The 14,203-nt window shown below is 46.4% G+C and overlaps 1 protein-coding gene across 4 annotated transcripts in view; it reads left to right on the top strand.

The window, feature by feature from the left end:
• Positions 1-14,203, top strand: part of LOC119168780 (DIS3-like exonuclease 2) — a 220,597-nt gene that overhangs the window by 139,293 nt on the left and 67,101 nt on the right. For all 4 annotated transcript variants that reach the window (XM_037420144.2, XM_037420143.2, XM_037420146.2 and 1 more), the window contains 4 exons: positions 1,601-1,848; positions 4,855-5,002; positions 9,932-10,019; positions 11,767-11,911. In XM_037420144.2, coding sequence (XP_037276041.2) covers positions 1,601-1,848; positions 4,855-5,002; positions 9,932-10,019; positions 11,767-11,911 — 629 coding nt within the window. The remainder of the gene's footprint in view (positions 1-1,600; positions 1,849-4,854; positions 5,003-9,931; positions 10,020-11,766; positions 11,912-14,203) is intronic.

Genomic DNA, 14,203 nt, shown 5'->3' with positions numbered 1-14,203 from the left:
AAATGAACCCGGTAAAAAGATCAAAGCGAAGGCAGAAAGCATGGGGCGAGAAGGAAATGGCAGTACTACACCAGACTGCGAGATGGCATCATAGTAGCCCACGTCCAGGTTACTTTTGTGACATGCCAATTTTCAATGTTCTCTGCTGATATCAACATCAGATAATACGAACATTTTGTGTCATTCTGCAAAATCCATATTTTTATTTATTTATTTATTTATTCATGTTACCCTACAGGCCCCAGAAGAGCATTGAGTAGGGGGGGTTACAGAAAAATCACAATAACATAAAGCATAAAAAGAAATTATATCGAAGAAAACAAAGAAAATTGCACAATGGAAGGGAGAAGAACAAACACTATAAGCAAATGCAGCAAAAAAACAAAATGAAAAAAAAATAAAGCATCGTTATACAAAATCAAGAGAACATATAAATTTGCAGTAGCTCACGAAATTTGACCGGATCTCTTACAGAAACAATTTCATCCGGAAGGCTATTCCAAACTGCGATGGCGCGTGGCAATGCAGAATTATTGAATGACTGAGTGTTGCCGAAGATGCGTCTGAAACTGAGATGATTATGAAGTCGACTAGATGTACGCGAAGGAATGTCAAGCGATAGACGACTGGTCCACGAGTTGTAGTAGTACTTATGGAGGAGGCATAGACGGGTGACAGAGCGGCGGGAATCCAAGTTAGTAAGGGCAATATCGCGTTTGATTTGGGTGATGCTGGAGTGGCGGTTATACATTGAAGTGATGAAGCGGGCTGCACGATTTTGGATGGATTCCACTTTATCTATTAGGTATTGTTGATGCGGAGACCAGATCGATGAAGCGTATTCCAGCTGAGGACGTACAAACGTTTGGTAGGCCTGCTGCCGAATGGTAGATGGGGAATGATGCAGATTCCGGCGCAACAATCCCAGAGTTCTGTTTGCTTTCGCGCATATCTTGTCGATGTGAGTACACCAGGCAAGATTAGTACAAAGATGGACACCAAGGTATTTGTATGTAGATGAACGGGGAATTACAGCTGAACAGATAGAGTAAGAAAAGTTAAAAACCGATTTCTTACGGGTGAAAGAATATCATCAACGTTTTATGGTATACATCTTTGCTCAAGTTTTGCAGTAGAGAGTATTGTATATGAGGTGAAATTTTTATTTTATGCAAAGTTTATTTACCAGCATATAATGAGCATTGAATTTTTTTTGTGTATTCTTTAAAGGAAGCTGTAGAAAAATAAATACCAAGCTTGGACATACAGGAGTATAGGCTCTTTAATGAAACTTGTCCTTTACCATGGCGCTCTTTTAGGTGCTTATTGAGAGAACATAACGAAAACGTAAAACAAAATGTTGGGGGATGATTGACGTAGGTCGAACAGTAGCACCCTAGTGTTTTATTTGTACTTGATCGACCTCTGAAAAACGCAAATTTACTTTTACGCACCATAGCATCATGTGATTCATGCACCTTGTGCAGCAAAGTACTATGGTAGTACAGACTAAGATCGGAAACCTCAACCGCATTTGTATTTTGATGTCTTGCTACAAAATTGAATCGAGCATTAGATATGAGCTCACCAATTATTGCAGAAGTTGCTGCGCAAACTGCACTCCAAGACGGGGAATGTCTCGTCAACAGCCGCGAGAACAATCGTCGGGCCGGCAGCAACAAGCGCCGGCAAATACGCTCAGCCAGGAAGAGCAAGAAGAAGCAGGGACGAGCCAAAGTTGTGCATGGTGGGAGGTCACGGACTGGCAGGGGACCAAATGGGGAACTCTCGGTGGCCGACATTCTCCGCCATCCACTGTCCAAACGCTTCGTGCAGCGCACAGGAGAGGTAGGTGCCATGGAAAAGCATTTCTTGCGCAAATTGGTCTCTACAGGACTGTACCTGATTCTCTGCGTATGTCTCTGGTCTGGATCGGTGTCGTATCAATTCAGTGCACGTGCTTGCACTACCCCGCCGACTTTGATAATTTGCAATTCGTTTTGTGTTTAGGACTTGTTCTTGCTCACTCCTCGCTTCGCTCACCATGCCCTCCACACACGTGTGGAAGCATAAAAATGGCTTTTATCGAAGTCGGAGGGGCTGTGAAAGTCCGCTGGCGCCACAGTGCAATTCTTTATCCTCTGCGTGCACAGACGACTCTACCAAGTTTTTTTTTTTGCGTGAGTTGCGCGTTTTGTGAACATTTCAAGCAAGCTACCCAACCTGCCTTCTTCCGGCGAGTTTTGGTTATCGAGGTCACCTTCCCACCGTATGCTCTCCTCTCTTCACGCTACCGTAGAATCTCGATGATATGAATTCGGAGGGAGCACACAAACTATTTGCATCATTCCTAATTCATGTGAACAAAAAACTATTTAAAGGTGATATTGAAGATGAACAAGAGCTTTATTGACGAATACTTCTTGCTCAAAAAAGTCTGTCATGTTCTTTTGAAATTTCCTGGCTTCACCGTCTCTCAATAAGGTGTCGCGGTATCCTCACTCATGCCCTTGCTGTGGCACGTTCACACTTGACATCAAAGAGAGTGAAAACAGCCAAATTTATTAGAAATTCACTCGCTTCGCTGCTTAAGCGACCATAAAACTGAGCCACAAATTCGACACAAAAAAACCAGTTTTGAAGAATTTACACTGGAAAATTCAAGTGAAAACGCCAGAGCAGCCTGAAAACCATATCCGCGCCCGTTGAAAGCGTTCACATTCCTTCTACCCCTCATACATGCCACCGCCGCCACCATGTCTCTTTAGCATTGAAATTCATACTGAATTTTAGTCATGCATGCAAAGCACTGAAAAGAAACAGTTTACACCTTTACAAACGTTTCAGAAGATACGCCAGCAGAAACTACATGAGCGGACACAGCGGCGGCGACGAATTCAGCCGGCAGTGCAAAAGCGAGACACGTTAGGGCATGCTGACTCACTGGTGCTACACATTCTCCTTCCGGTGTTCTCAGCGATCGTAACCCAAACCAGGCTCTCAATGAAAGCGTCCTTGTCAAAGCCGTGACCTTTGACGTGCTGCATGGGGAGTTCATGATAGCACCAATGCCATCCACTACCAATGCCTTTGCCGCCATGTCGAATTAGCACCTTGTTAAAATCCCGTGGTTTGGAAGCTAGTGCAGCCAGGGTAGCCAAAGCCGTGAAGCAAAAATGTGATCTGCTATCGTGTGGCAGGAAAATTGGTCTCAGACCGATTTTTCACGTCGGTTTTGCAGCGTGTTTTTCCTGCCACTAAGACGAGGAAAATTCTGGCGAGTTTTGCCACATTCGTTCCCTTCGAGGCCAAGTGTTAACGGGCTTTCCTCCCATAGACAAGCCTCATTGCACCGCTGGCATGCAGTGGTCAATCGCACATTCATATCTGTTGGCTGAGAAAAATGTTGGTATAACACCGAATCACGGCGTATTTGATGTGATTTAGTCCATCCAAAACAACCTTAATGTTCGTATTACCGCAAAATTCTGATCAACCGTAATCGTATGATCGAGATTCTACTGTATCGCCACTCCTTTGCCCATCGCCACCGCTCTACGACCCCAGCCAGGCTGGCTGAAATTAAGAAGTTTCTTTGTCTGGCTAAAAATGGGCCTAGAGCATTTTCATGCGTCCTAGATAGAATGTCGGGCATGTGCTTCTTGCTCACTATTAGTGTGTGTGTGTAGTCAGGATGTGAAACAGGAGGCCTCCTGCGCCTTTTCCTGCCTCTCAACAAAATGACGGATGTGCGACCACTTGGCTTAACCATAATTCGTGCATATAAAGCTTAATATAGGTGCTGCGTTGTGCAGAGATTGCTCATAGTTGTTGACAGCTCGGCAGCCAACCTGCCACTTTGGGTGTCCCTGTATTCACTTGTGGAGATCGTGAAGGCTTCGTGCGTAGAGGTAACAGCTTGATGTGTGCGAAACTGTTTTTGCAAGGCTGGCTTCATCAACTGCGTACCCGATGCTGAGCCTGAAGCTTCCGAACACGACCACTGCAGTGGCGATTTGTGGCAGCATGTCGTAGACTCCACGGGAGGGCCGGACTTCTGATGTAATGATTTCATTATTGCCAGTGTTGATGCTGACACTGCGGAACCATGCATGGATGAGAGCATTGTGAATGAAGCGTGCAGTAAGAGGGATTTGGAGGAATTGTATGATGACGATGACAAAACTTTGAAGCCAGTGCTCACGAACATGCCTGTTGCAATTGGCTACATTAATAGCCTCAGGCAGCTTAATAGCCTCACGCAGTACTTCCTGGAAGCCAAGTGATTACTGTGAAACCTTAAACTGGTCATGTGTTTGACCCTCAGATCATATTTTCGTTCTTTTTTTTCTTCTGAGCAGTGAGTTATGCGACCAATAGAATAGCATCGCCTGCCGCATCTGCTAAATGAGCTGCCGAAGCTGAAGCTCAATGAGGCCAGAGCATGAGCTAGGCACTGTCACTGAGAAGAGTATGTGAGCAAAATGTGAAGTTGCCTGTAACTTTACGTGTATAAATGTCTCTTTCCAAGACAAAGCCTCGAATATAATGAAATAAAAACAAAAATTGCTTGTTGCAAGGAAATTTTGCATTAGAGAGTATCATAATGATCAGTAATGGTCGGTAACATTTTTGGTTTATGCATTGAGGTAACACTGTTCTGCTGTGTTGTAGAAGCCGGTGTCACTCGACTGTAGAGCTAATTAAAAATTTCTGTCAATGAAGAGACATTTGCTCTTCATTGTTTTTGTAATTTATTGCAGTGGTTTATTAGATAAAATGTGTTTATCATAATCTACTGCAGCAGTTAGGCCCCTCTGGTTTGGTACAAAGCTGATGGGGTAACTTCCACAGGTGGTGCACATCCTGGAGGCCAAGAACTCTCGTGTGACGGCTGGAATCTTGCGGCAGCTGCAGGACAACAACCCGATGTGGGTGCTGTTCTCCCCTAGGGACGCACGCTTTCCTCGGCTCATGGTGCCTGCACAGGAGTGCCCTCCCGGTGAGTCAGGCCAGGGCTGCCAGGCAGAGGCTGAATGTCCTACAGCGGCTTGTTGAGAATGGTGCAGTGTTCGCATTCGTTAGGTTTTGATGGCACTGATAAGATAGCTCAGTAATTGAATTGAAGAAAGACAGAAACAGTATGTCTGCATGTGTTGCTGCTTAACTTGGCAGTGCAGCCAATTGTCTTTCTAATGAACTCGAAATCGCTGCAACAAGTTCCTATGTCAGTTCATTGTGTATGGACTTGCCCTTAGAAATGTGCACTTAGTGACCAAACAGTTATTTTTTTTCCCTGTGCATTATTATTAAAAAGTGCTAACAACCCATCTGGTGACTCGTTAGGCATTTTCACATCTTAAACGACATGTGCTGTCTGCTCACAAGTGAATTAAATTACATACGTGATCAACTCCTGCGGTTCCACTGAAGCGCGGTTCTGCTATGTATAACCAAACGTCTCTGGCTGTTTGGGTGCAGAACGCATACGTGCCAAGTCTCCCGGGTTGACCGGGAGACTCCTGGATTTGGACCGTTTCTTCCGTTAGTACGGTTTTCATGAAAACCTCGCTGAAATCTAAATTTCTGTGCGGGATCTGGCTGCATCGTCAAAAAAGCTGCTGAATCTGCTCGAGGCTTTTCAAACCTACCCCATTTTATTATGAATGAGTTTAAGAGGCATTCACCTAAATGTACAGTAAAATCTCAGTGATACGAAACTGTGGCAGATATGAATTCGTGAAATTCGCCAGCCAAATTTCACTATATGTTTATTGAGCCTAAATTTTATAGTTCCAAACACATTTCCTAATTGCAGTGGGGGATACGAACTTTAGTATGGAAATCATCGAACAAAGGCCAAGAGCAGCATACTCCAAGCTTCAGAAGTGCGCGTGCGACCGGCGTACGCACGCACTGTCTTCTTCTTCAGTGCGTGTGATTGTCCTTGCCACAACCGCTGTGGACGAAACTGCGGTCGCTTTTGACACGATCATGTGTGGCGACGACTTAACTGACAGAGCCCCGAAAGTGTGCGCTCGACCAGTCAATGCTGCTTTCCGCGAACTCTGTGGACAAAACTGTGGCAGATGCGATCGTGGATGGTATAAAACGAGTAAGTTCTGAAGGCGTGTGCGCAGCCATGCGCACGGGCATTATAAAAGGAACTACCGTTTTACGGAACCGCTGCGCACAAAACCGTGGTCACGGCGACGTTATAGCGATCTCTACGAGCTCCGAGGGCACGCAGAGGTAGATCAAAGGCAGTAAATACGTGAAAAAAGTCACAGTTTCGCCGCAAGGAAGAAGCGATGAATGCGACAGCATAAACTTGGAATGTCACGCTGAGAACGGCAAGCAGATCGAAACGTGCAGGGCGCTGCTCACGCACAAATGACGCACGAAAACGATACACCCAGAACGAGAGCGAACTAATAACTTTTACCGCTCCACACCAAATGCGCTGTTTAAACAAAATGATGCACACTACATAATCACAAGTTTCGATGAGTACAAGTGTCCCAGTTATACTTCGCTGTGCATGAAAAGCGCGCTCCTTTCACAAACGGGGCCTGAGCAGACACCGAAGTGACCTTTGCGGGCCCGGCAACTAACGCAGTCGTTCCAGTGAAAGCCGAAAGCACACGATTCTCCCCACCAAAGGATAAGCGCTCGCACCCAAGCATCTACTCCTCCCCCCCCTCCCACCCACTCATCTGCGGGGCAATGTACAGGTGAGAGATAAGCGCGCATCGGCGCATCGCGATGAGATAGGCGCCGAGGGTGGGTGATTTTTTTTTCTTTCTTGAGTGTTCATATATATTTAGATACGTATACATATACAGTGAATGACGGTGGTGGCGGCGATGGTGAAAAGCCAGCCTAGAGCGTCCAAATAATTGCTATCGCAATAAAAAGAGGCCAGACGCGTTTTGGCATTCCTGTCAAAAGTATCTAGTAGTGAGCAAAGCTTTGACCCGTGCTTTTGCGGCAGCCAGCTGCGCCGTCCCGTCCGTTCGCGGGTGTCCCAGGAAGACATACGTGAGCCGTTTTGAAGGAAATAGATTCTGCTAGTTGTGTTGCTTCTTTGAGACTCACACCTTTAGTGGGAAACCCTACAGTCAGGTGTTCGGCCACTCCAAGCCATCATAAGACAGCAACGCTGATGTTGTCCCTTGTGATTGAGACCCTCCCCTTCCCCCTCCATGTACTTTCTTGGTTTTGCAATGTTTTTTGTTTGTTTGTTTGTCCCTGTTTTTTTTTTTTTGGTGCCGAAAAAAATTGGGGCAAATAATTCAGTGCACCCCCCCTCCCCCCCTTTGCGGAAATCTCTCAGATTCTGAATCCTTGAACTTGGCAGGTATGAGAACATCGCTTACTCAGCTCTCGCCATGGCATGCTGAGTCGTTTGCAGTCTAATATACGCGTGTTTCATGTTTCAGTTCAGATCATGCTCTGTTGCGGTAGCCTGTTGGTTTAACAAGACAAAGAAGTGCATTTTGCAAGCAACGTGCAAGCGGCCCTGTGCAATGCGGAGGTCGCGAACTTGCAAGCGGAAGCATATGTGCTTGTACCCACCATGACTCCACACACTTCTAAGCACACGCAGCCAAGCAGTTGTCTGTAGATGACTGCTAAGGTTGTCTGCAATGAGTAAAAATGGCACATTCAGTGCCACTGGCCTGCTCCCATTCGCTATTTTTTAGTGCTTATTCGTTAAGGCACCACTGCAACCACGCGATAGGCATTGTCGTTGATTGACCAGCCTCTGGTGTTTCTGAAAGGTGGACGACCTTTTGCGGCACGTTGTGGCATCAGCGAGTTGAGCATTGCGAGAACTTTAATATGAAAAAAGTTCTCACTTCTTGCATACATGGCTTCTTTCATTTGAAGGCACTCATTAATTCATTAGCGGTCACAGACGCAGAGAACGATGCCAAAAAAATTTGTTGTGGGGGAGCTGGCCGCAAGTTTTCATGCTGCCTTCCTCTCCCTCTCACTGCCATTTTTTGATCGATTTTGTGGGGTTTAACGTCCCAAAACCACTATATGATTATGAGAGACGTCATAGTGGAGGGCTCCGGAAATTTCGACCACCTGGGGTTCTTTAACGTGCACCCAAATCTGAGCACACGGGCCTACAACATTTCTGCCTCCATCGGAAATGCAGCCGCCGCAGCCGGGATTCGAACCCGCAACCTGCGGGTCAGCAGCCGAGTACCTTAGCCACTAGACCACCGCGGCGGGGCCCTCTCACTGCCATTCTGATAGTGAAGCAGCAACTGGAAAGTAAGCAACAGCACTCGCAGTGTTCTAAATCTGCGTGCATTGGTTCCCACGGTCTACGATGTTTTCGTCGCAAGTAAAGTGCAACGTGCACGCACGAGACCGTGCTGTTCACGGGCTTTAAAATGCATATTCTAACTTTTTTTTTGCTTCTTATGAGCTATGTACTTACGGAGGTCATGTCGTAAGTGTTCATCATAAAAGAAGAAAGCTGTGAAAGATGTTTGCTCTATGCAGATGTCGTTTCAATGGGCAGCATAAGAATATCGCAAGTGCACCAAATTATGGTTGTTGTAACCGGTAGATATCCGGTTTAAGGAATTTTTTTATTGTGCAAGTTGTGGTTCATTCATAACTGGTTTTAAGGGGTGAAAATGCCTAAACTCAAACTAGAGGGAGGACACGGGGGCAAAGCTGCACTAACAACTAATTCGTTTGCAGCACATACATGTACATTGTCACGTGGTCATGACGGTGACGAAGGCAACAGTTGGCATGTCAAAGAGCAATATTTATTTGACTGAATTGATGGCTGGTGAATAGAAAGTCGAGTTATAGCAATACACAGGCACTGCTGGTGGCGAACGGACCGGACCATTGGCCGCCGATCAACTGACAAGCGGTAAAACGCGTCTGCATTTATACATGTGCAGGTGTGCAACAGGTGTTTTAGTTGTGCTAATTTAATACAATTCCACATTTTGTACCAAGCTGTGCCAAAATTATGAAATTTGCTGAAATTGCACCACGCTCTACCAGAATGTCCGACCAGACTCGAAGTTTTCTCAGTTGCGCTAATTTTAGTGAGAAAAGGCGGCCACGTTGGCCATCTGTCGTTTGCCTCATCAATCAGTCCAATTGTGCAAACCTAATCCCAAACTGCGGTGTAAGATTAGGTCAGGAGCCCCACCGCGGTGGTATAGTGCCTAAGGTAATTGATAGATATGTGGGGTTTAACGTCCCAAAACCACCATATGATTAAGAAAGATGCCATAGTGGAGGGCTCCGGAAATTTCGACCACATAGAGTTCTTTAACGTGCACCCAAATCTGAGCACACGGGCCTACAACATTTCCGCCTTCATCGGAAATGGAGCCGCCGCAGCCGGGATTTGATGCCACGACCTGCGGGTCAGCAGCCGACTACCTTAGCCGGTAGACCACCGCGGCGGGGCGGTGGCTAAGGTACTCGGCTGCTGACCCGCAGGTCGCGGGATCCAATCCCGGCTTTGGCGGCTGCATTTCTGTTGGAGGCGGAAATGTTGCAGGCCCGTGTGTACACGTCACCTGTCGCTCGATAGTTGTAACCCGAAACGCGGCTTTTGGGCGAGACACAAGTGCCACACAGCGCAAACAACGTTACAGGGGTTGTCAGCACCCACACAAACTTAATGCGTAGTTTCTAAAATGCTTAGACGGATTTCCACTGCAGTGGGGTAGGCTTGCTGATGTTTGGCAACAGAAACTTTATCATCAAATTAAAACATTTTATGTATTCTGTCTGTCTTGGAGAGTTGGAGAGTGTCAATACACTGCACACCAAGAAAATTAAAAATTTTTGTTTTGCGACATCTCAAAATCGTGTCTCAATAAAGAGCTTCAGCCCTCTGTAGCTGTTTTTGAATATAGTCTTGCTGTCCTCGCAGGCTTCTTCCAGCGTCCAGCTGACTTCAGCCACACCTTGTTTCTAGCAGAGTTGGTCAAGTGGCTGCCAGACGCCAACTTCCCCTTGGGGTAAGTTTTGTTCAGTGGGCCAGTTGTGCACATGCACTGGAAGTCAACTTGCCCACTGAACAAATCAATTCACTTGAGAAGTGCCTGAACCTCCACATACAAGGCACTTCAATTGTTTAATATTGCAGATCAAGCTCTATTCTTGTAGTGAAATAGGAACAACTTTGGAATAATTTAAAAAAAACATAAAAACACTAATACCAGTAAATATTGTGGGGTCCCGATACTGAGAGCACCGCACCCTTTGAGTGAACGGACACAGCAGATGTGGTTGGAACGAACCAAGCCAAACAACACACATTTTTTTAACCTCATTTAGAACGACCATATCGTCAGCAGAATTGTGATAACATCAATAGTGATCCACTCGATAAACAACCTTACAAAGTATTACACAACACTCTACAGCATGACAAACGAGGGAGTGTCGCGAACATCCGACTTACCTCAAGGGCCCCCGGCAGACGGGGGTTTCATTGAGAGAGACAACCGTTCGCGCCAAACGCCACCAGCCAAAAAGCTCGCTCAATTCTCTCGTGCTGCCACCAAAGCTTGCCGCCAAGGGTCACCGCCGGTGCTACCGACCTCTAAACATGATGATGATAGTGATGATCAACGCTCGCAAACACAACGCCATCCACCGCTCAATAGTTGTGACCCCAAAATAGGGCTTCTGCGCGAGACAGGTGCGCCACGTGGCGCAAACAACTTTACAGGGAGTGTCAAAACCCTCGTGTGTGTGTATATATATATATATATATATATATATATATATATATATATAGTGGCATTATGGAATTAAATACTCTCATATATTACATACAGGGTCTGTTATAAAGTAATGTGCATTTTATGAGAAAAATTGTTTTATTGATGGGACCTGTACAGATGGTTGAAATTCTTGAAGATACTCTCTCCTTGCATCAGGAGAGTTGCAGACACATGTCGGCCACGCCTGGAGGGTATCCCAAAAGTTCTCGACGGCAAATGTCCTTCTCAAACGTTGTACAATGCTTTTTTATGTTTTTCGAGATCTCCCGATGCTTGTCTCTTCATTAGCACACAGAACCAAGTCAGGACTGTAAGGAGAAGGGGAAACCCCTGAATCATATCTCTGGGACTTCATAATGATGAAGGACATGTGGCCAGGGGCACTTTAATCATGGAGCTTGAATGTGTCTGATGCCAGCCATGACGCACGCGACCCAGTTGTAATGTCTTCAGCAACTCAAGTAAAGGGCAGCCCTGACAGATTTCTCCCTGCGATACAAACATGGTTGAAACTGATCAGTGACATGACCCATATTTTCATTGTTTCCAGTCATTGTTGAGTGTCCAGAACGGGGTTCATCGCTGACCTCCTTGAACCCCTTGAGATGCAATAATCCTTGAAAACCTCTCAAATCATGTGCAATGTTTCCATTGCATTCCTTCCAACTTTCAAGCAAAACTTTATAGGGTATCCTGTTGAAGCAAATGCTCCATAGCGCTGTGTTACAAAGTGGCAAACAACATTTCATCTAGAGGCACGTCTTTCTACTCGTACTGCTTGTAGTAACATTGTGGCGTTGAAACTGCATACACCCCCTGCTACATTCCCCTCCCCGATGATTTACCGCACTGCCATGAATAGTTGTGTCAAAATAAAATCATGCACATTACTGTGTGCTGCAGGCATGAATGTCTTGGAAAATTAGTCTGACCGATGGGGCAGCAAGCATAACGTGCTGCCACATTGCCCATGTAGGAGAATTCGTCAGCTCCTCGGCCCAGCAGGCAGCATCCCTGTTGAGACAAACGCCATCCTGGAGTCGTACAGCATTGAACATCAAGAGTTCCCGCCGGGCATTCTCGACCACCTTGGGGTCACCACCGACTGGAAAGTGCCGGAGGTTAGTGCGTATAGTGCTGTCAATGGGCCAATGGTAAATTTCATATTTAAAGCAAATGCAAAGGAAATAGTGATTCATCAGTGAAAAAAAAGTTCGAATTCAATAGTTCGCATAGTACATATTGCATACTGTAAAGAAAACGAACCATTCTAATATGATCTAGCAACTAACTATACTCGTGGCAATATGAGTGTGTTTTTTTGGTTAAAGGCGAAGGCTTGATAGTAGCAGACTTTGAATAGGCGTAAGGCGTAAGTTACAAGTGGATAATTAGGCCAATTGCATGTGCTGTCTGGCACAGCTTGTGCCATACACCACATGCAAGGTACCCACTGTACACCCACCGCAACTTTCATGAATTAGGGAAGCATCATAGTGAAGTACCGTCAAAGCTCAATATATCGAACACGGATATATCGAACTATTGCCTACATCGAACGGTTCCTATATCATGCGGGAAATCGCATGCATTATTGATTTTTTATTTCGAACAAAGTTTGACATATAATAGATATATCGAACTCAGCCACCCTAAACCGCCCGCGCTCCATTGACAGGCGGCGAGCTTTCCCGCAACTCTCGAAAGTAGCGGTAGAGCGGCGGGCGTTTACGAATGCTGCACACATCGATGGCGCCGAGAGCGCCACTTTTAAGGTAGCGGCGGACGCGCGCCGCAGCCTTGCAGCTTGCAGTCGTTGCAGTCTCTATGGTGTCAACAGCACACTGCGCACTTGTTGGGAGGATTCGCTCGCAGGATTTCAAGCTGGACGATTGTGCCCTCGCGATCTCTGACGCCAGCATAGCTCCCGCCGACTGGTTCGCCCTCCGCGGTCTCCTGACGCCGTGCAGCTCTCGCATTGTGGCGCCCCTCCCTTTGACTGCTTGGACCGGATCCCCACTTTCCTATCCCCTTCTTTTTTCCGTGGCTTGCCTGTCTATTTCTTCATCTATTTCCTTCTATTCTTTTTATCCCTCCTTCACCCCACCCCTATAAGGCACTGCGCCGTGTCGCCTGAAGGCAGACAGAAATTAGGTGCCTTTTTCCTCTTCCTTACAACCACTACCACCACCACTTGTTGCAAGCTCCTCCCCCGTAGCATCGGCAGGCATCGGCAGGTATCGGTCGTTGTGCTCACAGTGTTCTTGCGTTTGGAGTTAGGCCTATCGCGCGCTGTGGTGCGCGACAGGCCTAACTCCGAACGGCGGAGCTCACGAATGTGGAGATTGTCGCCGAAGCTACTGCTGAGCAGCCAAATGAAGACTCTGCTGAGGTGGATCCCGCAAGCGCTGATGGTGCCCCGCTCCCGACATCAGCTGAGGTCGTAGCTGCCTTGGCCCTTGTGCGCCGCCACTGCAGCGCGATTGAAGGCACAGGCACTTATGGATCGCCTGGACTATATTGAGGACGCAGTCGTCAAACACGCCATGGCCAACAAAAAGCAGGCTACTCTTTTTCAAGATTTTAAACCAACACAATAAATACTATGTTTGAATCTTCAAGTGAGTATTTACTGTGCCATGCTTGAACGGTTTGTTGCTTGTTTTGAGCAAGCTGTTGACGCATTTTTTTCGTGATTTTTTTTATATCGAATTCCGGATATATCGAACTATTTCGCGATCGCCGCACCGTTCGATATATCGAGGTTCGACTGTACTCGCTACACTTGTGTAAGGCATTATGAACACTTTGTGTAGTGGCTGATGATGACCGAACAACAAGCATATTACAGACCACAAATTATCTTTCTGCCATCGATGAAAATAAAGGACCGCTCCCTCACCCGGGAGAGGCAACGCTTAGCAGAAATCAAGCTAGCCCAAAGGCGAGAGTTTGGGAAGCATTGATTACGGTACTTACTCGCATAATAGGTGCCCCCCCAGTTTGGTTGCAAGAAATCAGATTTTCTTTTATTTCCACACGTAATAGGCGCACCTCGTACTTGGCCTTGATTAGTAATTGTGTACTGAATTCGCATAGCCTTTTTACATGAAAGGGTCACTCACCAGGCCCCATAACAGATTTTAGTTGAACCATGGAAGTTGTGTGTCCGATATTTTACCACAAAAATTTTTTCAGTCCGTTTAAGAGCTGGGAAAACTTTTTGTAAGCGGCGCGAGACAAAAATGAGAGGAGGCGAGCTCGAAACCTTTGCCGCTCCCCCGCGTTGTCTTCTCAAGCCAAATCTGTTCATTCTCTGGCATCCGACCAAGAGGTCACTTGTGCATGACATGTCCGAACAAGCCCAACCCCGAGCACGTGAGCGGCGTTGTTTTGTTGACCAGCGTTATTTT

The sequence above is a fragment of the Rhipicephalus microplus genome, chromosome 3 (genome assembly GCF_043290135.1).
Source record: "Rhipicephalus microplus isolate Deutch F79 chromosome 3, USDA_Rmic, whole genome shotgun sequence".
Taxonomy (NCBI): Eukaryota; Metazoa; Arthropoda; class Arachnida; order Ixodida; family Ixodidae; genus Rhipicephalus; species Rhipicephalus microplus.
The sequence above is the reverse complement of the archived record's forward strand: the minus strand, read 5'-3'. Positions and strand labels throughout refer to the sequence as shown.